The sequence below is a fragment of the Pristis pectinata genome, chromosome 18 (assembly GCF_009764475.1).
Source record: "Pristis pectinata isolate sPriPec2 chromosome 18, sPriPec2.1.pri, whole genome shotgun sequence".
NCBI lineage: Eukaryota > Metazoa > Chordata > Chondrichthyes > Rhinopristiformes > Pristidae > Pristis > Pristis pectinata.
In genome coordinates, this window is record NC_067422.1 from 38,642,186 (window position 1) to 38,670,043 (window position 27,858).

At 45.8% G+C, this 27,858-nt stretch overlaps 1 protein-coding gene across 2 annotated transcripts; it reads right to left on the reverse strand.

Annotated features, from left to right (window-relative positions):
* Positions 1 to 3,454: 3,454 nt before the first annotated feature.
* On the reverse strand, positions 3,455 to 27,858 carry LOC127580034 (WW domain-binding protein 2-like). Of its 2 annotated transcripts, none has more exons than XM_052033171.1 (8): positions 27,754 to 27,858; positions 19,027 to 19,135; positions 18,297 to 18,435; positions 15,880 to 15,972; positions 14,731 to 14,859; positions 12,980 to 13,096; positions 11,691 to 11,767; positions 3,455 to 7,166 (listed from the first exon to the last, which is right to left on the reverse strand). In XM_052033171.1, the coding sequence occupies exons 1-8, from the start codon at positions 27,789 to 27,791 to the stop codon at positions 7,125 to 7,127; spliced, it is 744 nt and encodes a 247-aa protein (XP_051889131.1). In that variant the 5' UTR covers positions 27,792 to 27,858; the 3' UTR covers positions 3,455 to 7,124. The 2 variants fall into 2 exon arrangements, with proteins under 2 accessions (XP_051889131.1, XP_051889132.1); XM_052033172.1 differs by having other exon boundaries at positions 11,691 to 11,764; positions 27,754 to 27,839.

Below are 27,858 nucleotides of genomic sequence, written 5' to 3' on the forward strand. Positions count from 1 at the left end.
TGAATACTTCTCACCTGTATTCACCAAGAGAAGGACACGGAAGATGGCAAGTTCAAGGATAATCTAGATCAGATCAACATTAAGGAGGAGGTGTTAGATGTTATAGGATGCAGACAGGTCGATAAACCCCCAGGACTGAATGAGATCTACCCCAGGTGACAATAGGAAACAAGGGAGGAGATAGCTGGGGTCCTAACAGAGATTTTTGCATCTTCATTAGCCACAGGTGAGATGCCAGAAGATTAGAGGATGTCTAATGTTGTCCTTTATTTAAAAAGGGCAGCAGGGGTAAGCTAGGTAACTACAGGCCAGTGAGCCTTACGTCAGTGGTAGGGAAATTATTGGAGAAAATCCTAAGGCATAGGATTTATGTACATTTGGAAAGATGGGCTGATCAGGGACACGGAAATTCTGCCTCACTAATTTGAGACTTTTGAGGAGGTAACTAAGATGATAAATGAAGGCAGGGTGATAGACATTGTCTATATTGACTTTGGTAAGTCTTTTAACAAGGTCCTACATGGTAGGCTGGTCCAGAGGTTAAGGCACATAGGATTCAAGGCAAGCTGGCTCATTGGATCCAAAATTGGCGTCGTGATAGGAGGCAGAGGGTAGTGCGTGGAGGGAAGCTTTTCTGATTGGAAGTCTGTAACCAGTGGGATACAAGCCTAATGTAGGCAAACGGGATTAGCGTAGGTAGGCACAATGGTCGGCAAGGATGAGGTGGGCTGAAAGGACCCATTTTAGTGCTATACAATTCTATGATTCAGTGGTGTACCCACAGGAATCAGTGCTGGGATCCTTGACATTTGAGATATATGCTATAACTGACTTGAAGTGAATGTAGGAGGTATGATTAGTAAGTCGGTGGGCTACACGAAAACTGGTGGTGTTGTGGATCACGAGGAAGGCTTTCCAGAGCTATAGCTCGATCGGACAGAATTTAAGGCCAACAAGTGGGAGCTGATGCATTTTCAGAAGTCAAATAGGACAATGACATGTACATTAAATGGTAGGGCACTAAGGAATGTTGATGGACAGGGAACCCTAGGGTTCAAGTCCATAGTTCCCTGAAAGTGCAATGCAGGAAAATAGGACGATGAAGAAGGCATATGGCACGCTTGCCCTCATGGGTTGGGGCAGAGAATATAAAAGTTGGGGTGCTATGTTGCAACTTTACAAAACACTGGTTGGGCCCCAGTTGGAGTATTATGTGCAGTTCTGGTCACCACACTATAGGAAGGATGTGGTTGTGCTGGAAAGAGTGCAGAGGAGATTCACCAGGATGTTGCCTGGATTAGAGGACTTTAGCTATGGGGTAATACTGAATATGCTGGCTTTGTTTTCCCTGGAGCGGAGGAGGCTGAGGGATGATCTCATAGAGATATATAAAATTATAGGAGGCATAGACACATATTCAGAATCTTTCACCCATGGCTGGGGTATCAAACACAAGAGGGCATAGGTTTAAGATGAGGGAAGGAGTTTTAAAGGGAAGATGAGAGGAAAGTTTTATTTTTAAACAGAAAGTGGTTGATATCCGGAACTTGCTGCCAGACAAGGCGGTACAGTCAGATAGAATTTCTACACTTAAGAGGCACTTGGACAGATGCTTAATTAGGCAAGGCACAGAACGATATAGACCCAGTGCAGGCAAATCAGATTAGTGTAGATGGGCAAACAGGTTGGTATGGTGGACTGAAAGGCCCATTTCTATGAAGTACAACTCTATGACTCTAAGATTGCAATAGCCCTACCTGCAAAGGCAAAATTTACAATGGGGAAGCAACGTTACCCATTCCTGGTGGAAGCAGTGTTGACTTCTTGATGCCTCTCAAGCATGCATCTGTCATGATTTTTTTGAGCTTTTGTATTGTACTTTTTATCATCTCAGTAATGTCTTCCTAACGGGATAATTACGTCAACACATTCCAGATACTTTTGAGGATGCAATGATGGTGTGGTTGTATTACTGGGTTAGTGTAATCTGCAAGGAATTTCAATTCAGACAATGAAATCATCTCTGAAGAACTCTGTTCTCCACATCTCCTGTACTCTCTCAATGCTTTTTATCTGCTCTGCCATAGCCAGCTCTTGCTCTCTCACCACCCACACAGTCATACCACACAGAAATAGGACCTTTTGCCCATATCCAAGCCGACCATTAAGCACCCACTTACACTATTCTCCCCATATTCCCATCTGCTCTCCACAGATTCTACCACTCACCTACACACTAGGGGCAATTTACAGTGACCAGTTAACTCAACAACATGCATATCTCTGGGACAGTCACAGAAACAGGCCCTTCAAGCCACCATCTCCATGCCAACCATCAAGTACCTCTCTATATTCATCCCATTACCAGCATTTGGTCCGTAGCCATCGCAATTCAAGTGCTCATCTAGGTATTTCTGAAATACTGTGTGAGTACCTGCTTTCACCATCCACTCAGGCCATGTGTTCCAGATTCCTGCCACCCTCGGGGTGAAAACGTTCTTCCTTATATCTCCTCTAAACCTCTCTCATCTTACCCTAAACCTTTGCCCTCTAGTTTTAGACATCTCTGCTATGGGAAAAACTTTCTTACTACCTAACTTATATATGCCCCTCATAATACCTGTCAGAGCTCCCCTCAGCCTCCTCCCCTCCAAGGAAAATCCAGCCTAGCCAGTCTCATCTAATAACTGGAACGTTCCCATCCCAGCCAACATCCTGTTGAGCCTCCTCTGCACCTTCTCCAGTGAAATCACGTGGGATATGAGAGGAAACTGGAGCAGAGAAACCCAACATGGTTACAGGGAGAACGTGCAAAATCCACACAGTCCCAGAGGTCAGGATTACAGCTCTACCTGATACACCACTATGCTGCTATTGCTACTCTGTTCTCTCACTGCCTTATCTTTGCCCCGCTTGGGTTCACTGCTTCCTTGCCTGCTCACCAGACTCCCAGATCAAACACTCTGAGTTGCTGTCATAAGAAGAGGTTACAAGGAAGACAGAGAAAAATATTAAAGGATGTAATCAAAACCTCTGAAGAAATGCGACATTCCCACCAACTCCTGGGAATCCCTGGCCCACGATGGCTCAAGTGGAGAAGATAAATGCAACTTCCTTGCCCATATGGGTTTGAATAAGCAATGTCCACTCCTTACCACGCAAGTCCAGAGGAAGGTTATATCTTGCATGCAACCTGTCCTGTCATCCTGTAACCTGAGGCAGGTGTCACCGAATCAGCAAATGACCAAAGAAACTGCCTCCTAGTCAGGAAAAAGACAAAAAATGGTAACTCCGAGTTTGGAAATGAGTAATGTTAAATTTGACAAAGTCCTATTAACCCTCCATCTCCACTATTTTAACAGAAGGGAGAAAGTCTGTAGAACAGGGCAGAGGGTCTACAGAAGCCAATACATTCTACGAGAACACAGTAACATCACTCAATGAAGTAGGTGTGTTTGTGATCTATATTGGTATTGGTTTATTATTGTCACTTGTACCGAAGTACAGTGAAAAGCTTATTTTACAAACCAATTCATTACACAGTGCAGATACATTGAGTTAGTACGGCGTGCAAAGGGGCATAAATGGGGTGATCTTTCTTTCACCCAATGCTTGAGCTTCAGCTGTACATCCACTGGCCATGCTGACGGTGATGCAGTACTGGATACCTTGGGGAAACTCATCCCTGCGAGTGGCAGCAGCAGCTAGATTCAACACGGCCCAATTATAGTCAGTAGGCAGTTCATCAACTCAATCTCAGTCCACTTTATTCTATATTTTTGCAGACTCCAATTTCACATTTTCAGCAGTTAAAACGGTACAATATTCTCCCACCTTCCGCCAGACCAGTGAGATAATCTCACTGAGCTGGGATAAACTGTCCGTGGGCATGGAGTTACACGCCATTCACTTTGACCATTGCTGAATCAGCCCATTCCTGCTTCTTTTTGTCTCTTATTCTGTTGCTGCCATGATAAGCAATTTAAATTAGCTTCCACTTTGCTGGGATAGAGATAACCTGCAAATAAATAAGCTTTGAGGGGCAATGGGGAGGGAAGCAGTGAACATGAACTCAAAGTGCGGGATAAAATAAAGTAAAAGTTCACCTGGATCTATTAGTTGGTCCAGACCTGGCACTGTGTCTGACAGGTAGGCACAGGGTCACCCCAAACTTGGGGCTAATTAACATTTTATGTGCAAGCTTCTGGCTCCTGTACTAATGGCAATGCAGGCATTTGAGGAGAGCAGTTATCTGGATGCTTGTCTTTCTGGATGATTGCAGTAACCATCACTAAGGACCCTTACCATCCAGGACATGCCCTCTCCTCATTACTACCATCAGGGAGGAGGTACAGGAACCTGAAGACCCACACTCAATGATTCAAGAACAACTTCTTCCCCTCCGCTGTCAGATTTCTGAATGGTCCATGAACACTACCTCGTTATTCCTTTTTTTTTGCACTATTTATTTATTTTTGTGATTTATAGTAATTTTGTCTTTGCACTGTACTGCTGCTGCAAAACAACACATTTCACATCATATAGGTCAATGATCCCGAACTGGGGGAACATTAACACCGTCCAGTTGAAGGGTCTCAACCCGAAACATTGACTGTCCATTTCCCTCTACAGATGCCGTCTGACCCACTGAGGCTCCAGCAGTTTTCTCACTTCATTAGCATTGCTCTCCTGGCTTCATCAGTGCTTTTTAAATTTGTGCAAAAATGGCTACTTTTCATCAACAGTCCTTGAATATCAGTGTCTTCCCTGCTCTTTTAAGTCTGATTTCAGCAAGGGGACTGGTATGGGTGTCAGCTTCCATGGACAGCTGCCAGAAAAGTGGAGCAACCACAATGACGAAAGGTCAATGGCCCAATGGCCAGAACATATTTCTCTCTCCACTGATGTCGCCCCACTGGATGATTGTGAGCTCTGCAGAGCAGTGTCATGCTGATCAGTGTAGCCCAGTAATTTGGTATCAGCTTTGCATGGGTGTGCCCAAGATTGAATCACTGACGTAAAGGCTGTTCAACCCATTGAAAGCACTTTAGAACATAGAACAGTACAGCACAATACAGGCCCTTCGGCCCACAATGTTGTGCCAACCTCTAAACCTCACCTAAGACTATCTAACCCCTTCCACCCACATATGCCTTTCCATTTGCTTCCACTGTACTTGCCCTTTCCACAGCCCTGGTCTTTTTCTGCCTTCACATTTATATTTAATTTCCTTTTGATAATTATTTAATCTGCTCCTCCACTTTCAGGTTGTCTGAAAATCTGTTCCCTCTTCCTCTTGGTTCTTTGGCCGAGACTTGTGGCGGCCAACCATTCTGGCACAGGAAGCAGCAACTCCCTATTGACCCTATCTAAACACCTCCATTAAATCCCCACCTCTTGATCCTGAAGAGTATTCCCAATTTCTCCAGTCTCTCCATACAACTGGTCCCTGGTCCCATTCTTGAAAATATCCTCTGTCAGCTCAAATAATCGTTGGGAAAGTGGCCCAAGGACATACATCACAGAACATCCCTTCATTTACATTCAGTGTTCTGACACATTAGACCAACAAACCCATCACTCTTTTGCCTGCAAGCCCAGTTATAACATATCTGTAGGTCTGTAACACCAACCAACAAAAGAAGGCGTGTGAAGATTCATCACTGATGTTGCACTGCTGCAGAATCCAGAGATACAGTTTCGGTAACCCTTGCAGATCTGGCACTGTGTTGCCCCACAATGGGACTGCCCCAACAAGCCCACTCCCGAGGTACAACTCGGCTTGAAGCATGGCCTTAAAGAGCCCACTGCACTCACATCCAAAAATACATGAAACAGTGTTATCATCTGCACTAACATACTAATGTCAAACACCTCATGGCACTGTTGGCAAGACCAAATGACTTATAGTAACATGGCAACATTTATCTATTTACTATGATCACTAAAACTCGTGTCTCATCTCTCTTTGGGAGCTCACTGTGCATAAACTGGCTGCAGCTTTTCCTCCATTATTACGTTAATTGGCTGTACAGCACTTTGGGATGTTCTATGCAAGGCTAAACAGGAATGCAAGCTCTTCCTGTGCTGTGGTGAGTGGGTTTGAGGGTAGAACAGACAGCAGTGTGCTGGCAATAGGTAGCCTAGAGGTAAAAATAAGAACAGGGCAACAGCATCTTGAAGATTCTAAGCAACTCTGAAATTAGGCTCTCTGAATATCAGCCTATAGTTACGAGATTGCTCATTTGGCTAGATCTTTACTTTAGCGTAGCTCCTGGTGCAGAGATTTGCGTAGCACGGGAAAACACGGAGATTCCAACCCTGGCTCCCACAAGTGAAGTTCAGTGATGGGAACAGTAACTTCAAAGTTTATCCTTTGCTCGTCTCCACACTCCTTTGCTTGCTGTATCTGCAGAAGCCGTTTTGTTTCCAGTCAGTTTGTTTTGCTTCATTGGTCTGGGGAAAGTTGCTTCACTCACTGGTTGCCAGCACACCAAAGATACACATGAGAATGTTCTTTGGGGGATGGGGTGGTGGGGAGACTGGCTATACATGCTGTTTTGCAGAGTCCTTCAGAGGTGTTGCAGTGTAGTGACAATGTTCAAATAAACCATACTGGCATCTGCCATCTGGAACTACCTGTCCTGAATGCGGAAGGACTTTCAGGGCCAAGATTGGACTCATAAGCCACTTGAGAGCCTATAAATAGATCAACGGAACAAAGACCATCATCCTTGACCTCGAGGGATAGCCACGACGACTGGTCTCCCTGTCTATTTGGGACAGAGGAAGTGATAAGGGAATCCGATTGAAGCATTTAAAATCATAAAGGATGCAGAAATAGCAGTTAAAGAAAACTGCTCCCATTGTTGAAGGGGTCAAGAACCAAGGGACATAATGAAAATGATTGGCAAAAGAACTAAAAATTACATGTGGTAAAGTCTTATTTACAAAGCGAGTGGCTGGGGTCTGGAGTGCACTGGCAGAGGGAGGCAGATTAGTCACTGTCCTGTGATCTGGGAAATGTGGTCTCGGTTAAACAGCTACTGGTAAGGGTTGAGAGTAGTGTGGAAGGGGCACGTTGTGCATCAATACATTGCAGTTACTGGCTCGTTACCCCACTGTCACTGCTTCTCAGCGTGTTGCGAGTATGGAGGGGGCTGCTCCTGTTTGGGAAGAAAGAAGGAAAGTCAGCATCATCACAACATAGGTCAAAGCAGCTCAAGGACAATGGAATGCAGGAGACACAAACACAAGTGTAATTCTCTCCACCCCACTTGGCAGAAACCTGACCAGGGTGTCGCAGTTAACACGAGACCAGTTACTTGCCCCTCCAATTATGCTCACACTCCTTTTAGCTGGATCCCAATGTTAAGCTGCTCTTTTGAGCAGAGGTTGTTGGAGTGTCCCTGACACAGGATGAATGGGTCAGAGGCTGTGCAGCAGAACCTCTGGGCAGGTGGGGGGAGGGGGTGGTGGTTGGGTGGGGGTGATTATGGGCCAGAGGAGACCCGGGCGCACATCCGTCCAATAACTAGGAGTGCTTCTCCACACCTCCCCATGCCTGTCTCAACTCACTTCATCTCAGCTGGTCAGGCACACAATTCCTCCCCATTCATCTCCAGACTTCCCTCCAGCCCCCAATATACAGCCTCCCTACAGGGACCAGAAGGCCATGGTGGTTCCCTGTCTGTCATGGGGATCATCTGCACTTTAAAAATCAAGAGAGTAAATGATGGCGAGTTTCCATTTTAACCACTCAGGCACAACATGGATTGTTGAATTAGCCTTGTGAGCCCAGCAATGATCCCCCAACGCCTTCCTCTTTGGGTCCCTTGCCGAAGCCAAGTGTTGATGTTCCACCTACAGCCCGTGTAACAGTTGTGCTCAAAGATATGGAGATAGCTGGAGATTCACAGTCACTAGGTGAGCAGAAAGAGTGAGTCATAGGGACTCAATACTGAGTCATAGGGAGTCCAACAACATTTACTCTCCGTGATGTAGAATGGATCTTCTCCAGTAGGGGCTGTGGGGAGGGGATAAACTGACAGCACAGAACACAGGGCATAGCAATAGGAAAATACCATCACACCTCTCAGATCTGGGCCACCATTCACAGCCGACCTGCATTGATGGCCTACTTACCCATCTTTGCTCCCATAACCTTTAACATCCTCACCTATTGAAAGGTTGTTTGCTCTCGGGGATTAGGAGATATTCTCAAGATAATGAGTTGAACACTCAATTCTGAGAAGAGGTAAAACTTTAAATGTTTGACAACCACTACTTCAGAGAATTGAAGTATCATTAGTTCAACCTAGGGTGAGATTCTTCGGTTTTGTCTGGAGAACCCCACCAACACCCTCTGCCTCCACACACAGATTACCTTTTTAGTCATTCGCAGGCTCTACTCTTTGCTCTATTTGTGCTTAAAACTTATTGGATTTTCTTTCATTTTATTTGCCAGAGGCTTTTCATACACTTTCTCTGTTTCCCTTGAATTTCACCCTACGTTTTTCTAGACTTTCTGCAGAATTCACAAGCTTCCCTTTTTTCCCCTGATCTTGCGCTCTGCATGCAAAGGCCCTAGATTGGTCAGTCCCACCCCTTCTCTTGGTTGGAGCATGTTTATCAAGAACTCTATGTTCCTCCCACTGTTCTGAGAGTGATTTACCTTCAAGTAATTATTTACTGTCCATTTTTGCTAAACCATTTCTCAGTCTAATAAAATTGGCCTCTCACTTCCCCAATTTAGAAACTTAACCCCTAAAGATCCTGGATACAGAAGAAAAATACAGCAATTACTAAACAAAGACAGCCAAACATGTTTTTTGTACTTATGAAATACCTAGTATCAGGACCTGTGTGACCTCTTCCCCCATACTCAGGGTGCTCACTGAGGGGTGGGTTGTACAATTCCTGCAGGGACCACACCAGTAATAATCCCCTGCCAGTGGGGGTCTGCTGCCTGTGAGCCAACGAGATAATATGGGCTCAGACCTCAAGAGGCATGGAGTCAGAGCCATGAACACAGAAACAGACCCTTTGGCCCACCGTTCATTCTAACCATCAAGCTACCTGGAACTTTGGCAATTTACTTAATTTACCTAACACTCTGACCTGACCAAATCCAGAGAGTGCCCAGGTATACAAGTATTCAAACTCTAGATTGCAGGTAAAGCAAGGTTAGAAATTAGATGATAATTAATCCAGGGTTCAGGACTTAATTCTGTTCCCATTTGAAATTCATACAAAGGATTTTATGTTCAATACAGAACAATGTCCACATTTATATTAGAAACTGTCTGCGGAACCATGGTCTACAGGGAATGGGGTTAATACCGGGAAGATCCCTGGGATAAAGGGGATGGAGATAAACCAAGGAGCTCCCTGAAAGGACACCACCTTGTCAGTGGTGACACTGCAGTGCTGTACAGCAAGTCATTACAGCACAGCACAGAAACAGCCCTTTGACCCAACTCGTCCATGCCGACCAAGTTGCCCACCTGAGCCAGACCCATTTGCCTGCATTTGGCCCATATTCCTCTAAACCTTTCCATGTACATCTAAATGTCTTTGAAACATTATAATTTTACCTGCCTTTACCACTTCCTCTGGCAGCTCATTCCATATACCCATCGCCCTCTGTGTGGAAAAGTTGCCCCTCAGGTCCCTTTTAAATCTTTACCTTCTCACATTAAACCTATGCCTTCTAGCTTTAGACTCCCCCACCCTGGGTAAAAGGCTGTGACCATCCACCTTATCTCTGCCCCTCATGATTTTATATACAGTACCTCTGTAAGGTCATCTCTTAGCCTCCTGCGCTCCAGGGAAGAATGCCCCAGCCTATGCAGTCTCTCCTTATAACTCAAGCCCTCTAGTCCCAGCAACATGCGCATCAATCTTTCCTGCACCCTTTCCAGCTTAGTCACATCGTTCCTATAGCTGGGCGACCAGAACCGCACGCAATACTCCAAGTGTGGTCTCACCACATCTTGTACAACTGTAACATGACATCCTAACTCTTGTACTCAATGCCCTGATTGTCTCTAGAGCAAGCATACCATTTGACTTCTTCGACATCCTGTCCAACTGTGTTGCCACTTTCAGGGAACTATGCACTTGTACCCCTAGGTTTCTCTGTTCTACAACACTCTCTATTGTGCAGTTATACAGAAATTGTAGGTTCACCAAAATTAACAGAAATATCTTAATCCAACAGTTCCAAAAATGCAGACATAGGTAATTTCTTTCATTTTTATTTACAATTAACTAACATTTGCCCACCTCCTTGGTAAACCTTGAGCACTGTGTGCATGTAATACTGTATCACTGATTATCTAAACCTGTGGCTCCCAAGCTGTGGTCTGTGGACCCCTGGTGGTCAGAGGATAAAAAAATTGTAAGTGGATAAATTTAAAGAAATGTAATCTGTCCTGAAACAACAACATCCTCAGCTACGATTTTCTCATATTTCTTTATAAAATAAAAGGCTGTTTGGCCCATCAAGTCTATACGGGTTCTCAGAGCGATCAATCAATCCCATTCTCCTCCATAACATATCCTCTCTCACTGGCCAATCAACTCTTCCCTGATCCTCCTGCCATCCACCTACACTACTGGGGTAAATTACAGTGGCCAACTACATACCAACCAACACGTCCTTGGGATGTGGGAGGAAGCCAGAGCACCCAAGGGAAACCCATGTGGTCACAGGGAGAACATGCAAATTCCACACAGACAGCAACGGAGGTCAGGATTGAACCTGGGTCCCTGGAGCTGTGAGGTATCGGCACTGACAGCTGTGTTAATGCCATTTGATTATAAATGTCCCTGTAACACTCGACTTATGGACACCCTTGCATGTAAATGAGCTCCCATAACATTATTAAATTCAGAAGTCCGACATACATACGTTTGCTCCTCCGAAAGGCACAATAGTTTCCTCTGTCTCTCCACTTTTAGCAATTGTTCTTTCTTATTAGTCTTACATACTGTTGATGCCAATCATTACAATGTTGTAGAGGTGTGGTTATCATATCAAGTGATTTTCCTCTATTTTCTGACATGGACAAAACTCAATTTATGAACATCTGTAAAAACAGAAACTCAGTGACAACCTGTACTTAGAACTCGGGGAGGGTCCATCAGGGAACTATAGCGTGCCCAAAGCTGGTGACTGCTGAGGCCATTTCTAGTGCAAGTATCCAGAGCTTCAATGAGGCACTTTGTTACTTTAAATGTGCAACAGAACAGGGCACACGGAGGATCCAAGAGGCAGAAAGGCTGAGGGAGGGGTGGCTCAAGGTGGGGGTGAAGCAGGAGGGACCTGTTCGTGACATATAAAGCTAGATTGGAGACTCCACACACAGTGGTTAGGGATGACACATCTATTGGCTCTGCACCCAATGTTTAGGCCTCTGTTACCCAGGTAATGGCTGCCAACTTAATTAAAATTATAAGATTCCAAGAGGGATTTTGATAGGGTGGATGCTTTTCCTAATAGCATTATCTAGAACTAGGGCATAGTGGTGGCATTTGATGTTAACACTGAGTGCCTGAAATGGAAAATGCTGACATTTTAGCAGGGTTACTGAATAGTGATAAGCAAAGAAAATTAGCAATGGTTAAAATTAAAAATGCCTGCCTTCAGAAAGATCCACACTGCCCACCTCCTCATCCCCTCTTACCATGGGCACTGGCGTAATAGGAGGGTTTGGCTGCCTCCTGTTCACACCTCCATCCCCTTCTGCAGAATTTACTGCTGCTATACGAGAAACAACAAGGAGTTACTACGAATGTACTGTTGACACAAACCTGCAATGTCATCCAGGAATGGCTTCCTAAAGCACACACAGATACAGCAATCCCCCTTCTTTGAGTGAGCAATGTCACTGAAGCCAATTGACTTCAGTTTTACCAGGGCTCCTTAATGCCACACTCTTTGATATCAAGGGCATGACTCTACCTCAGCTTTGGAAATAAGCTCTTTGCTCCATGTTTGGACCAAGGCTTTGATGTGGTCTGGTGCTGAGTGGTTCTGGTGAAACCCAGACTGGCATCAGTGCACAACTGCCACTTGACTGCTCTGTCGATGACACCATCCATCACTTCACTGATGATTGAGAGCAGACTGACTAAGCAGTAATCAGCCAGCTTGGACTTGTTCTGCTTTTTGATAACAAGATATACCTGGGCAGTTTTCCACATTGTTGATGCCAGTGTTGTAACTGCATTGGAACAACTTGGCTGGAGGTACAACTAGTTTCTAGAGTGAAGCTCAGGGCACATTGAATCGCCTGAAGACCGGTGTCTGTGATGGTGGGGAACGCAGGAGGAAACTGAGGTGGAAAATCCACTCCTGACTGAACATGCTTATGAATGCTTCAGTCTGGTCTCTAGCACTCATGTGCTGGGATCTGCCATCGCAGAGGATGGGGATGTTCTTGAAACCACCTCCTCTCATTTTGTTACTTCATTGTCCACCACTATCCAAGGCTGCATGTAGCAGTATTACAGATGTTTAGTCTGATCCATTGGTTTTGGGGTTACTTAGCTCTGTCCATTACATGCTACTTTTGCTGGTTAGCACAGTCTTGTGTTGCAGCTTCACCAGGTTGGCACATCATTTCTTGGTACACCTAATGCCATGCCCTCAGCATCCTCCATTGAACCAGGGCTGATCCCCCAGCTTGACAGTAATGGCCCCTGAAGTTACAGATAAAGACCAAGTGTACAAAATATTGTACTAAATTGTGATGCTGAAATAGGATGTACACATACTCTGGGGAGAGAGAGAATGCATTCAGGAACAGTAACATGCATGGATACTCCAAAGAAACTGCAGGTCTCTCTGAAGGCCTGGGTGCACTGGGACACAGGAATACCATTCACTGGAGTGCATTCATCCATTTTAAAGTCACATCTTAAAGTCAGAGCATCACAGAAAAGTCAAGAGGACTCAGAAGCATTTACTTACCTGCAGATGTTTGTTGCCCTACATCTCCTGCTGGAAGAGTCATTGGTCCTGGATAAGGAGGTGGGGGCATGTAGTTCATTGTACCCTCTCTGGATGGTGGTCCTGGGTAAAATCCCACTGCAAAAATGAAGGAGATAGGTACGTAACATACAAACTAATTTTACAGATATACAGACGCCAGTTCTCCATGTCCCAAAACAAGGAATCTCCACTTCACCACCATCCCCCACCCTCACTCCTTCCTGATCCTGAAATGCAGTTTATGGATTAGGATTGATTCTTGATCTCAACTGCAGTGGTAACAGAAAATTGGCCTCAGTTCCCTTGGGACTAAGAGTTACTACAAATACCTGACCAGGAGTCCCAGACTCTACTAGATTTAGTACATGTACTAAATGAGGACGTTCAAAACTGGCTGCAATGCTGCAAGGTTCAATGCCCTGACATTTGATAATTAAGCTCATAGAAGAATAAAGTGAAGCAGTACTCAAGAAAACAGGTCCAAGAAAGAAGAGGGTTGGCTAAGAGGGAGGAACAGAGTGGACCCTGTGAACTTTCGTTTTACTGATACTCTGCTCAACAAGCATCCTCTGTAATGAATCCTGCAAGGCTAGGAATAAATACCGTGTTACAGCCAGGTACAATTTTGTCCTCAGTGTAAAATAAGTTGCCTGATAAATACCAGCAAGAATTTGAGATGATTTCCATCCTCAGGAGGCAGATGTTAAATCTACAAGAGGTGATATAATGCGACTGAAGAGGGAGACAGAGAAGCTGTGTCTTCCACAACCAAAGGCAACAGAACTCCCCATACACACCAGTTCTTGGATTGCGAGCGGGTGGGGTGCTCCTTTTCTCACGTCCAGCTGTTGCCTAGCACTTATTTGATAGTGTTGGTTGCTGGACATCTTGGATTAATACTCAAGCTACCTTACATCCTAGGGTAACTTATTCCAGTGGAATAAACCAAGAGCCCTTCTGCTCCAAATGTCTCAGAGTTAGCCACAGGAAAAGCTTACACAAGATTATGTGGCAGTATGAAATCAACTATGTGTGATTAAAGTATATCTTTAGCAGTTAGTTTAAACATTGTTTAAGGTATAGACCAATAGAAAGGTGTTAAGCAGTTAATCGCATTACAGCATTAAAAAAAATCATGGGAATTAATGGGATGAAAGAGAGAGCAGCTTAGGGGGAAATCGATGGTCCCCTTCTGTGGAAAATATGAGAAATAATACAATGACCCCTCAAGGGATTCAGTGACAGATCTGCATGTCCTGGTTGAGGGAGGTACCTCAGAAATAACTATTTGTTCCTTAAAACAGATAATATTCAATGGATCAGAAAACAGACACAAAGCTAGGTCTTATCTGTGACTTTTATTTTCAATATGGACAAATAATGGTGTATAAAAGAGCACGGTTGGAGACCTGAAGAGAAAATAATGCCCAAGGCTATTCTGTTTACACTTTGGTTGTCTACCTATTCTGTCTATGAATAATCTGATCCATATGTACCCCGCCAAGTGTCTCAGGTTTAGTCAAAGCATATTGTTGACCCTACAACTGCACCAAAGGAAGTGGGGACCTGACAAAGTCCGAGCTGGTCATGCTAAAGCCCAGTTTACCTGAGGAAAGGTATCAAAGGTATTTGCAGGCAGATAGTTTTAGTTTAACTGGGCATCATGGTTGGCATAGACTCCAGGGCCCGAGGGTCTGTTCCAATGCTGTGCTCTGTATGTTCTAACTCACCTGGAGGTGGGGGTGGGTAAGCAAAGACTGCAGATGGTGCTGGGGGATACATGGGTGATGCCATTCCACCTACACTGTTTGGCATGAAAGGGTAGCAGTATACATCTGGTGGGACTGTGCCTCTCGAAGCTGTAAGAGAAAACAGAGACAGGGTTTAGTAAACAGCTGCATGTTTCATAACTAGACTGAAGAATTCTGAACAGAACACAGTAAGAGACGAGCAAATTGAGAAGGAATGGTTCTTCTCAAGGAAAAATCCAGTCTGTCCTAACTGCCAGCCCATGTGCCATTTTTCAGGCAATGACAAGACAGTGATATACAGTTGAAACCATTCATCATCTTCACACTATCAAAGTCTCAACAGATTCCGTAGAATTTCTGCTTGTGCAGTTTAATGAAGAGACCCCAAGGTTGCTGGTAGTGATCCAACAACAGACAGCACTGCTTGTAGCATCCTCCAATGGAATCAATATAAGTCACTCAAACTGATCTAAACGCAAGGTGTTTATAAACTAGCCGCACTACAAAATGCTGTGTGTGGATCTAAATGGGCGTCCAAAACACTAAAGTCGTGTGCTCAGAGATATTTCAAATTATCACGGATCTGAAAACATTATATATTTTTTATGATATTTCAGCATCTACCATAATAGTTCACATTTGCTCCTACTTTACATAGTGCTCTGTTAAAAGGTTTGAATTCAAATTTGTGCTATTCCTTCCTGGTTTGCTGCACGAGTGGTCTGACCATCTGCCCAGCCAGCCTGTTGACCACACAGCTGCTGGAATAGATGGCAGGGTACAACATTCCACGACATAGAGGTTAGTGGTGAGTGCTGCTGCCTCACCACCGACCACGCAATCTGGCCCGCTGGCTGCTGGGACCCTTGGAGTGAGGACTTGCCCCATGATGTTCTGATACAGAGGCGAGAATTGCTGGGAGGAGTGAACCCTCCACATGGTTTATATCGCTGAGATTCTGGATTGATGCCCTGCTGATGGAAACATAGCACAGCAAGAGGAAGCAGTTTTAAAGCAAACCAGGAGACAAAACATGGAGAAGGAAAGCATGACCAGCACGTGAAACCAGGGCTTAAAGCCTGTGAGGGACAAGGCTGAAGCCTGCAGGATGAGAAAGGGAGGCTGTACCCTGCTGCGCTGTCCGAAACATCAGCTGTCCAAATTCAATGGCTCCTCCATTGATGAAGGTAAGTTTGAAGGTTGCAGAACCTTCCCATCCTCCTGTGGAGAAGAAAAGGGGCAGAGTTCAGTAGAAAAAAAGGCAGGATTTCACCCAAGTCGCTCTGGTTCCCTTGGGCTATCGGCCTCTTATGGTCATAGAGAGCAAGTCATACAGCACGGAAACAGGTCCTTCAGCCTGAGTCCCCACCCACCTTACACCAATCCCATTTTATTCTTCCCACATTCCTATCAATTCCCCCCCGATTCCACAACAACTTATACACTGGGGGTAGTGTACATTGGCCAATTAACCTACCAACCCGCACATCTTTACGATGTGGGAAGAAACTGGAGCGCCCTGAAGTAACCCATGCGGTCCCAGAGAGAACGCCACATGAACAGCACCAGAGGTCAGGATTGAACCAGGTGTGAGACAGCAGCTCACTGGCTGCACCACTCTGTACATAGGTGATTAGTCACTCTGGGACCTTCAGACCACAAGGGCTAACAAGCAATTCAGGGGAACAAAAGGACATGTAGAGACAGGGAAGGCCTTTGAAGCAACAAATATCATTATTTCAACAATCACCTCATCCATGGTTAACAATTCTCAGCCCTGACCCCTGGCCATACTCCTCATTTCCAACCCCTATCTCCCCACATTCCCACCATTTCCTTCTTGTCTAATTGCCTGGACTGCACAGACCGGATCAACATGTCTCCATGCTCAGTCATCCCATGGATTAGCCTCTCCAAACAAAAAGGCTCCAACCCTACACCCCACCAGCATTTGAATCCTTCACAATCACTTCAGTGAAAGAGATTACAGGGGGCAGTTACAATCTCAGCATCTGTCAACAGAACAAATTCTGAATAGAATTTTCATCCCTTTTATTGAACAGGTTAAACACGAATGATATTCTGTACTTTCAAACATCACTTTCCACCACTTCACATCATTCTCAAGACTTGCAAACCATATAACAGCTCACAACATATCCCTGGCTATTCACCAGCCAGTGGTGTTTGGGAGGTGTGATGAAGGGTAGTCTGAGGGAAGTTTGGGGGAGGGGTCTGTATCACATCGCAGGAGAGTTTTACAAAAGCCCACGACCCTTTTGGCAGGTGTTACGGACTCGGTAAATGTCCCTTTTAGATAGAGTAGTAGTGTGTGTGTGTGCGTGCGTGCGTGTGGCGTGCTTCCGTCAACAAAAGATAAAGGATGTAATGACGTCGTTGAAGAAGTCAGTCGAAGTCAGTCAGAGGAGAGAGAGAGAGAGAGAAAAAAGGGAGAGAGACACCAGCCTGCTAGTTTCTCTATCGATGGGTGAGAAACCATAACTGTGTCTGTCACGGCAATCCACGTATGGAAATTGGAAGTAATCCGGTGGAGTTCACTTTGTTGCTGACCTGTAGAAGGAAACAGGTATTTGTGTGGACGACCATGATTCGGATGCTTTTCGGGGTGAGGTTTGGGTTCCATCGTGGAACATTTGAACTTCGTAATTACTCTCTCTATGTTCTCTACATCTACATCTTATCTTCAGACAACGGTGGTTGTTAAAGAAGCCTTTGCTCATGTTTCACCCTACGGCTTGCTGAACTGAACTTTAAGAACCATTCCTGGACTTGGAGTTTGGGACTTTGCCACACACACACGACGAGTTTAGTTTTTGGGGTTAATGTTCAAGGTTTAACATTTTTACTTCTAACATTTTTACTTTTATTTTTCTTATTATCATAAGTAGTGATTAATAAAGTAGTTTTTAACACTGAATCATGACTCAGTGTGTTTCTTTTGTTGCTGGTTCGTAACACAGGACTATCCACTCCCACCAAACGTGACCATCACTCCAGTGAGGCTCACGCCCACAGCAGCCTGACTCAGTACTGCAAACATCACCCTCTGTCAGCAACCATGGTAAACTCCTCCGCTTTACTCCCCACTGAACTGCATGCAGACCCCGACACCATCCTCCTCCAATGCCCATCCAGTGATCAGGGTGGATACAACCAGACACAGCCAGAGAAACTCCTGTAATGGTTTCTGTTCCATCTCTCATACCACTCCCTTGAGTCCCCAGCCCCCGTCATATCTGCATGCTGCCGCAGTGCAACGTTACGCAAAGACACTGGCCAGGTCCAATCTGTACATTACCAACACAGAACTCTATTGCTTCACCACCTGTCCAGAGCCCTCCACTGCCGCCATGTTATCAGCTTGCTGACCCATTCCCTGCTCCATTTCCTCCCCCAATAAAGCAACAGTGTGATCAGTTGCTTCTCACTCACTAGCCTCCAATGGTTGTAAACAAGAAGGATAAATGACATCAGAGGTTTCTCCCTGAATGCACACAGGGCAGATTCTCATTACCGCTGCTCACCATTTGGCTCGGCATTGATGGTGCCTTTGATGTAGTTTGCCCCAAGCACTGGCTGCTTGATTTCACAGCCCTTCATCAAGTAAAACGGCATTGTGAATGATTTCAGTGCTTCTCTGCTATCTTTTGCCACAAAGGTCAGCTGCAAAAAAACAGAGACAGGAGATGCCATGGTTGAGGATATGAGAACCTCGTCAACAAACACAGGCAGTGACAGTTCTGACCCGTCACAGCTTGGCAGATCTCTTTACATAGTAAAACTGAGCTTAATATAGACCAGTACTGGCAGGGGCCCGGTACCAGCACCAGCCCGGTCTCTGCTGGGGCAGGGTCCCAGTATCGGCACGGGCCCGGTCTCTGCTGGGGCAGGGGCCCGGTACCGGCATGGTGTCTGCTGGGGCAGGGTTCCAGTACCAGCACGGACCCAGTCTCTGCTGGGGCAGGGTCCCAGTATTGGCATGGGCCGGGTCTCTGCTGGGGCAGGGGGCCCAGTCTCTGCTGGGGCAGGGGGCCCAGTACTGACACCGGCCTGGTCTCTGATACGGGTGAGGTCCTTAAATCAGTTGATCAATGCATGTTGTAATAATCTACAAACTTTTTCCACAACTTTTCATCAACTGGAAATGTTAACTCTGTTTCTCTCTCTGCAGGTGCTGCCCGATCAGCTACGTATTAACAGCATTTCCTGTTGTATTTCAACTCTCCAGCGTCTAGCACTTGCCACGTCACATACTTGGTACGGCATCAGGTAAACAGTTCCCTTCCTCGAGCCTCTGAAAGCTTCCAAGTTGTTGCTCACATCACTGAATGACAGCTCCACATGATCCTGAGACATCAATGCACTGTGGGCACAGGAAACAGGTAACGTCAGACTCACACATGGACACCGCCTTCATCAAGTGCCTGCCAGCAAAAAATTTCTCCTTTTTCCTGCTGGTGAGCCTGTTGCTAGTGAGTTTTAAAGGACAACAAACGGAACACACTATATTTGTGTAATAATGACATAGATACCGCCCAGCACACTTTCTGATCCAAGGAAAACCACTTTACACATGTGGATTGCAGCCCCTCACATAAACATTTCAAAATATAATGCATGTTAAACTCAAGTAATAGATTTGTGTGCGTTTAAGATTCTACCTAAATGAGATAAATTTTCAATTTTATTTTGGACTGAAAAGTTAATGACTAAAAAGAGAGATCGGCAGGTCCTTGAGAGCTAACAATGATAGCAACAGAGGGCATTGGTTCACTGCTGCCTGCAAGTGCCAGGCTGTTTGCTAAGAGTGTGGGGCAGCACAGTGGCACAGCTGGTACAGCCACTGCCTCATAGCTAAAGAAACCCAAGTTCAATCCCAATCTGTGTGTAAAGTCCGCACCTTCTCCCCATGACTGTGTGGGTTTCCTTCGGGTACTCTGGTTTCCTCCCACATTCCAAAGACATGCGGGCTGATAGGTTAATTGGCTGCTGTAAATTGCCCCCAGTGTGTAGGTGAGTGGGAGAATCGGAAGAGTTGGTGAGAATGCGGGGAGAATAAAATGGGGTTAGCGTTGGATTGGTGTGAATGGGTGCCTGATGGTCAGCATGGACTTGGTTTATTGAATGGCCTATTTCCACGCTGTAAGACTCTATGACTCTATGAGTACAGCCACCATTATTGGTGACAGCTAGGTACAAAGTTATTGCTGAATCTTCACAGCAGATCGCTGCTACAATTATTACCAGTTTTTAAATCATTTGAATTTAGAGTACAGGAAACCATTCGTCCCATCCAACCATTCGTCACATCCCCCCTTAGAGCAGGCACATCTGAGGTTCAGGATGCAGATAGAATGGTGACTGTCAGGGGAGGGAAGAGGAAGAGGAAGAAGTAGTCAGGTAGGCAGACAGAGCAGGGAACCCCGGAGGCTGTTCCCCTCAGAGACAGGTTTTCCGCCTTGGAGGCTGTTGAGGGGGATGACCTGCAGGGGCCTAGCTGCAGTAACCAGGTCTCTGGCACTGGGACTGGTACTACTGCTCAGAAGGGAAGGGTGGGAAAGAGATAGGGGACTCGATAGTCAGGAAAACAGATAGGAGGTTCTGTGGCAGTGAGCATGAATCCCGGATGGTATGTTGCCTCCCAGGTGCCAGGGTCTGGGATGTCACTGATTGGGTCCACAGGATTCTTGAGTGGGAGGGAGAGCAGCCAGAAGTTGTGATCCATGTTGGCACCAACGACATAGGTAGGAAGGGGGATGAGGTCCTGAAGAGCGAGTTCAGGGAGCTAGGCAGAAGACTGAGGAACAGGACCTCAAGGGTAGCAATCTCGGGATTGCTGCTGGTGCCACATGATAGTGAAGGCAGGAACAGGAGGAGGTGGCAGATAAATGCGTGGCTGAGAAGTTGGTGCAGGAGGGAGGGTTTTAGATCTCTGGATCATTGGGATCTCTTCTCGGGAAGGTGGGACCTGTACAGAGAGGACGGGTTACATCCGAACCAAAAGGGGGCCAATATCCTTGCGGCGAGATTTGCTACAGTGGTACAGGAGGGTTTAAACTAGTTTGTGAGGGGGAAGGGAACCGGAAGAGTAGGTCAGAGGAAGAAGGGGATGGGGAAAAGTTAGATCAAACAGGTAAAGAAGCTTTGGGGAAGGAGAAGCAGAATACAGGCTATAAAAGTAGTAAGGCAGATGGACTGAAGTGTGTTTACTTAAATGCAAGAAGCATCAGGAATAAGGGAGATGAACTGAGGCCTTGGATAAGTATGGAGGACTATGATATTGTGGCTATTACTGAGACGTGGCTGACATCAGGGCAGGAGTGGATATTGAATATTCCTGGTTTTCGGTGTTTTAAGAGGGATAGGGAAGGGGGGAGAATAGGAGGAGGGGTGGCGATACTGGTCAGGGACACTGTTACGGCTGCGGAAAGGATGGATGTTGTAGAAGGATCATCTCTAGAGTCCGTATGGGTGGAAGTAAGGAACAAGAAAGGAGCAGGTACTCTACTAGGAGTATTCTATAGGCCCTACGGTAGCAGTAGAGATATAGAGGAGCAGATTGGCAGGCAGTGTTTGGAGACAAGCAAAAATAACAGGGTTCTTATAATGGGAGACTTCAACTTCCCAAATATAGACTGGAACCTGCTTAGTGCCAAAGGTTTAGATGGGATGGAATTTGTTAAATGTGTCCAGGAGGGATTCCTGACGCAGTATGTCGACAGGCCGACTAGAGAGAATGCCATGCTAGATCTAGTCTTAGGAAATGAACCGGGACAGGTGAAGGATCTATTGGTGGGTGAGCATTTGGGGGACAGTGACCATTGTTCCATAACCTTTAAAATTGTCATGGACAGGGACAGATGCAGAGAGAACAAGAAGATATTTAATTGGGGAAGGGCAAACTATGAGGCTAAGGAGAGAACTTGGGAGTGTAAATTGGGATGTCCTTTTTGAAGGGAAATGTAGTATGGAGATGTGGTCAATGTTCAGGGATCTTATGCAGGATGTTAGGGATAAATATGTCCCGGTGAGGCAGAGAAGGAATGGCAGGGTGAAGGAACTGTGGGTGACGAGAGAGGTGGAACGACTAGTTAGGGAGAAGAAGGTAGCATACGTGAGGTATAAGTAGCAAGGTTCAGACAGGGCCCGTGAGGAATATAGGGTAGCGAGGAAGGAACTTAAGAAAGGGCTGAGGAGAGCTAGAAGGGGACATGAAAAGGCGTTGGCTAGTAGGGTTAAGGAAAATCCAAAGGCCTTTTTCACGTACGTGAAGGGTAGGAGGATGGCTAGGGTAAAGGTACGTCCGATTAGAGACAAAGGTGGGAGAATGTGCCCGGAGGCGGCGGAAGTGGGAGAAGTTCTCAATGAATACTTCTCTCCAGTATTCACCAAGGAGAGGGGTCTCAATGACGCGGAAGGGAGTGCTGGTAAGGGTAATGTTCTCGAGGTTGTAGATAGCAAGAGAGAGGATGTGTTGAAGTTGTTAAATAATATCAAGACAGATAAATCTCCGGGGCCTGACGGGATTTTCCCCAGGCTGCTTCGAGAGGTGAGGGAGGAGATTGTTGAACCGCTGGTAAGGATCTTTGAGTCCTCGTTGTCCACGGGGATGGTGCCGGAGGATTGGAGGGTGGCGAATGTTGTCCCCTTGTTCAAAAAAGGTAGTAGGGATAGTCCAGGGAATTACAGACTAGTGAGTCTCACGTCTGTGGTAGGTAAGCTGTTAGAAAGGATTCTAAGGGATAGGATCTATGAACACCTAGAGAATCATGGACTGATTAGGGACAGCCAGCATGGCTTTGTGAAGGGAAGATCTTGCCTCACAAGCCTGATAGAGTTCTTTGAGGAGGTGACCAGGAAGATTGATGAGGACAGTGTGGTGGATGTGGTCTATATGGATTTTAGTAAGGCGTTTGATAAGGTTCCTCATGGTAGGCTTCTTCAGAAGGTCAGAGGCCAAGAGATCCAGGGAAGCTTGGCTGTGTGGATTAGGAATTAGCTTGCCTGTAGAAAGCAGAGGGTTGTGGTGGATGGAGTGCCCTCGGATTGGAGGGCAGTGACTAGTAGTGTCCCACAGGGATCGGTTCTGGGACCTCTACTTTTTGTGATATTTATAGATGACTTAGATGAGGGGGTGGAAGGCTGGGTTAGTAAGTTTGCGGACGACACTAAGATCGGCAGTGTTGTGGATAGTGTGGAGGGCTGTCGGAGCTTACAGAGGGATATTGATAGGATGCAGAGCTGGGCTGAGATGTGGCAGATGGAGTTCAATCCGGAGAAGTATGAGGTGGTACACTTTGGAAGGACAAACTCCAGGGCAGAGTACTGCGTAAATGGCAAGGTACTTGGCAGTGTAGAGGAGGAGAGGGATCTGGGGGTTCATATTCACAGTTCACTGAAAGTTGCCTCACAGGTGGATAGAGCAGTTAAGAAGGCCTATGGGATGTTAGCTTTCATAAATCGTGGGATTGAGTTTAAGAGCTGCGAAGTGATGATGCAGCTTTACAAAACTCTAGTTAGACCACACTTAGAGTACTGTGTTCAGTTCTGGTCGCCGCATTATAGGAAGGATGTGGAGGTGTTGGAGAGGGTGCAGAGGAGATTTACCAGGATGCTGCCTGGATTAGAGCGTATGGAATATGAGCAGAGGCTTAAGGTGCTAAGGCTTTATTCACTGGAAAGGAGGAGGATGAGAGGAGACATGATAGTGGTATATAAAATATTGAGAGGAATAGGTAGAGTAGACAGCCAGCGCCTCCTTCCCAGGGCACCAATGCTCAAGACAAGAGGGCATGGCTTTAAGATTATGGGTGGGAGGTTCAGGGGAGATTTTTCACCCAGAGAGTGGTTGGTGCATGGAATGCACTGCCTGGGGTGGTGGTGGAGGCAGATACATTGGACAGGTTCAAGAGTTTGTTGGATAGGCATATGGAGGAATGTGAGATAGAGGGATATGCGAGAGGAAAGGGTTAGATAGTGTGAGGGTGGTTTGATGGACAGCACAACATGGTGGGCTGAAGGGCCAGTTTTGTGCTGTATGGTTCTATGGTTCTTGTGCAATAAGTTGTTCTACATAGCCTAATCCCACTTCCCAGCTCACAGCATTTGAGGTGCACATCCAAGGAGGATGCACGACATTTAGACGTGATGAGTGAGTCAACACAGAGATATCAACCACCACCAGCTCCAAGGTGAAATTAACGGCTCTTCATTTGTCCTCCAACCCTGCTACTTTAAATCTATGTTCCCTGGTTATCCTTGCTGTCAACTCTGTCTACTCCACTCGATTTTCCATCGCTCAATTTTCCAGCCTCTTCTGTTCTAAAGAAAATGACCCTGGCCAATCTTTCCTCAAAGCTGAAGTCTTCAGGCCCAATATCGTCTTTGTAAATCTCTCTGGTGCTATCACATCTAACCTAGCAGGGCCCTAATGAATGTCTCTGTTACAGTCCAGCATCACTTCCCCATGATTTTGTTCTGTGCATTGGCTGGCAAAAGAAAACATTCTAGGAGTTTTCCTAACCTCCTGATCTACCAGTCCTGCTGCCTTCAGGGATGTACAGCCGTGCTCACCAAGGCTCTCTGCTCCTCTATGCTTATCACTATTGTCCGTCACATGATGCATTCCCTCACACTTCTGTGACCTGGGTTCCATTTGTCACGGTCTGTGACCTGAGCAATCCATTGATATCATTGGATGCAGCACAGGAGGCTGCACAGCCCATCATGTCCTTGCCAGCTTCAAGGACAGCAAATCCATCAGCTCCTTCCCCCTCTTGAAAATTATTCTCTTTCAATGATATCCATTCCCTTTTGGCTCTGACTGAGTCCATTTCCACCTACCCTACAGGCACCAGCACTCTCCGTGTAAACATTTTCCTCATATTCCCCTTGTATCTTCAGCCCAAAATTTTAAATCTGCATCCCAATGCCCTGAACTACCGACTCATGGAAACAGCTGGGCTCTTTACCCTGTTTGACCCAGTGATGATCTCAATCAAATCTCTCAGCCTCCTTCCAATCCAGTCTCCAGTCCAACCTTGGGTCTACAAACCATTCCAACCAGTTATTTCTGCACCCTCTCTAGGGCCTTCATTTCCCTGTCAGGACCAGAATCGCAGACAATATTCCAGTTGTGGCCTAAACAGTGTTTTATACAGGTTCAGTGTAACCTGCCTGTTCATACACCATGGTTGTTTATGAATAACAAGACCTCATGTGATTCACTAACTACTTTCACAACCCATCCTGCTCTTACTCTCCCGTTACCACTGTGCCATTTAGTCCCTCCTATTTTTTCCTATCGCAGTGTGTCCTTTTATACTACTCTGTATTAAAATCCATCTTCCACACAACCAACCTCCTTGCAACTATTATAACCTCATCCGCCACATCTCCAAGCTTTGTGTTATCTGCAAATTTAAAAATATTACTCCTCACACCCATGCCTAAGTCAATATATATCAAAAGAAAAGCTCTGACCCTTGTGGTGAACCATGGTGAGCACAAGTGCCATCCTCCAGTCTGAAAAACAACCATTTACCACACTCTCTGCTTTCTGCCTATGAACCAATTTCTCATCCAATTTTCTATCGATCATTTAATCCCGTTGAACTTAATTCTGCTAACCAACCTCTTGCGTGGCACTTTATTAAGTGCATGCCGATAATCCACACAGATGACATCCTCTGCATTCCCTTCATCAACTTTCTCTGTTACCTCACCAAAGAATTCAACCAGATTAGTTAAGGCCATTTTTTCTCCTATGACAGATCCTGTGTTGGTTCTATTTTATCAACTCTAATGTTTTCCCTAACTATTCTCTGTAAAAGCTTCCCCACAGCTGAGGTTAATCTGATAGCCCATCGTTTCCTAGCAAATCCCTTCACCCCTTTTTGAACAAGGGTTTTACATTTGCCACATACCCATTATATGCAACTGCCATGTACCTAGGGAGGATTTTAAAATCTAGGCAAGTTCTTCTGCCAGCGCTTCCTTCAACAATCTAGTATCCATCCCCTCCAGACCAGGTAACCTGTTTAAGTACAGCCAGTCTTTCAGGAACATTCTCTCATCCATTTTTACCCAATCTATAAGAGTCATCGAGAGATACAGTGCAGAAACAGGCCCTTTAACCCACTGAGTTCAAGCCAACCATCAAGCACCATTTTTACATGAATCAGTTCTATTCTCCCCACGTTCCCACCAACTCACCCCGCCCACCTCAGATTCTACACACTAAGGGCAATTTACAATACCCAATTCAGCTACCCTTTGAGAACCAGCACTTCTTTGAGACGTGCAAGGAAACTCAAACTCCACACAGACAACGCCAAGGTCAGAATTGTTATGGTCGTTGTGCTGCCCCAAATCTCTACCATAAGAACATAAGAAATAGGAGCAGCAGTTGGCATCTGGCCCATCCAGCCTACTCCGCCATTCAATAAGATCGTGGCTGATCTGGCCGTGGACTCAGCTCCACCCCTTCTATCATCTCCCCTTCTGAGATTTTGGCAGCAGCCTCCTCACTGCTAAAAATATTCGCAGTGCTCCAGCTATGCCTTCTTGACCCCTAATCACCCCAACTCCTCATTTACTGCCCCTGGAAATTTACATTGCATGCTTCTGGATTTCTTTCATCTTAACTACCATTCACTCTTTGCTCATCTTGTTTATCTTTTCACATTCCCTCTCTGCTCACTGTATTCAGCCTGACTCTCACTGGAATTAATCATCTGACCTGCATCGTGCTCCCAGATCCTTTTCCACACTGGGAGTTCCAACTTTGGTTCTCTTACCACTCCACCAACCAGCCTTTTGTGTGAGACATCATCAAATGTTTTTTTCTTGTGGGAATATATCAGACCTGTACCTAAAACATCTTGCCTTTATAGATCACTCATTGTTCTAGTATAAAGTTACCTACCAATGGAGGTAACCTGCATTACAAGGGGGATGTAGCTGCATGCCTATAAGACCGGCTGCATCACGATTTTCCGTAACACTAAGTTGCGTCATCCAATGCATCAAGAAACGCAAGTTGAAATAAAATCTTACATTGATTTGTTTACTATTTTTCCCCTACATAAATTCCATATCTCAAAATTTTGGGGAGTGATTTGCGAATTGAATAAGGGATAATTTCTCTAACCCAATGGCCACAATACAGGGGTCTCCCGTATATTGGTTCACTTTACCACGGCCAGGTCCTCTTCAGTTTGTGTGTTCTTTTTTTTAAGGATTCCTTTTCATCATTTACTTTCATTACTAGTAGCTTTTTTTATTATTAATTTAAACCTTATGATCTGATTATCAGTGTCCCATAGATTCTTGAAAATAGCACAACAGGTCAAAAAGGTGGTTTAAAAAGGCATACCAGATGCTTGCCTTTATTATCTAGGACACAACAGGAAGGTTATTCTAGAATTGTAAACAATGCACCTTAGGCTACAGCTCTGATCCCCACATCACAGCAAACATGAGATGGCACTCGAGAGGATGCAGAGGACATTTATTGGGATGCTGCCAGGACTGGAACATTGTGACTCTGAGGAAAGGCTGGATAAATTGGGTTATTTTCCCTGGAACAGAGGATGCTATGGAGCGACTGAACAGAGCTGTATAAAGTTCTGAGCAGTCTAGATACAGTAAATAGGAAAGACCACTTTCCCTCAGCAGAAGGGCCAAAGCTGAACGGGGAATCAAAGCAATGGGCAGGAGGACGGGAGGAGAGACGAGGGAACATTCCTCACCCAGAGGGTGGATGGGAGAGGCAGACATCCCCTGCACGCCTCCTTGAGCCCGGGAGAGTGGGGCGAGCATCGACACGACGGGCCGAGCGGCCTCCACCTGTGTGACGCAGAGACCTGGGACTGCTGAGGGACGGGCGGGGTTACCGGGCTGCATCAGTCGCCACCGTTACCCGTTAATAATTAACCGCAATGTCACCAATGACCGACACATAGACACCAGCCCCGGTACCTGCAGCCGCCCAGGTCGCCCGCTCTGTTCAGCGCCATCGCCGCCGTCCCGCCCGCCCGAGCACCGCCAGGCAGCGCGGCGTCCCCCTCTTAAAGGGACAGCCCC

Bases quoted from the DNA above. Each gene is read 5' to 3' on its own strand.
- LOC127580034 (XM_052033171.1), bottom strand. From the start codon at position 27,791: ATGGCGCTGAACAGAGCGGGCGACCTGGGCGGCTGCAG. The intron at 18,436-19,026 runs GTATGTGACGTG...GTTTTTTTGCAG, and splicing joins TTTACCTGATGCCGTACCAA to CTGACCTTTGTGGCAAAAGA. The intron at 7,167-11,690 runs GTAAGAGGGGAT...CTTCCCAAACAG, and splicing joins CTATTACGCCAGTGCCCATG to GAGCAGCCCCCTCCATACTC.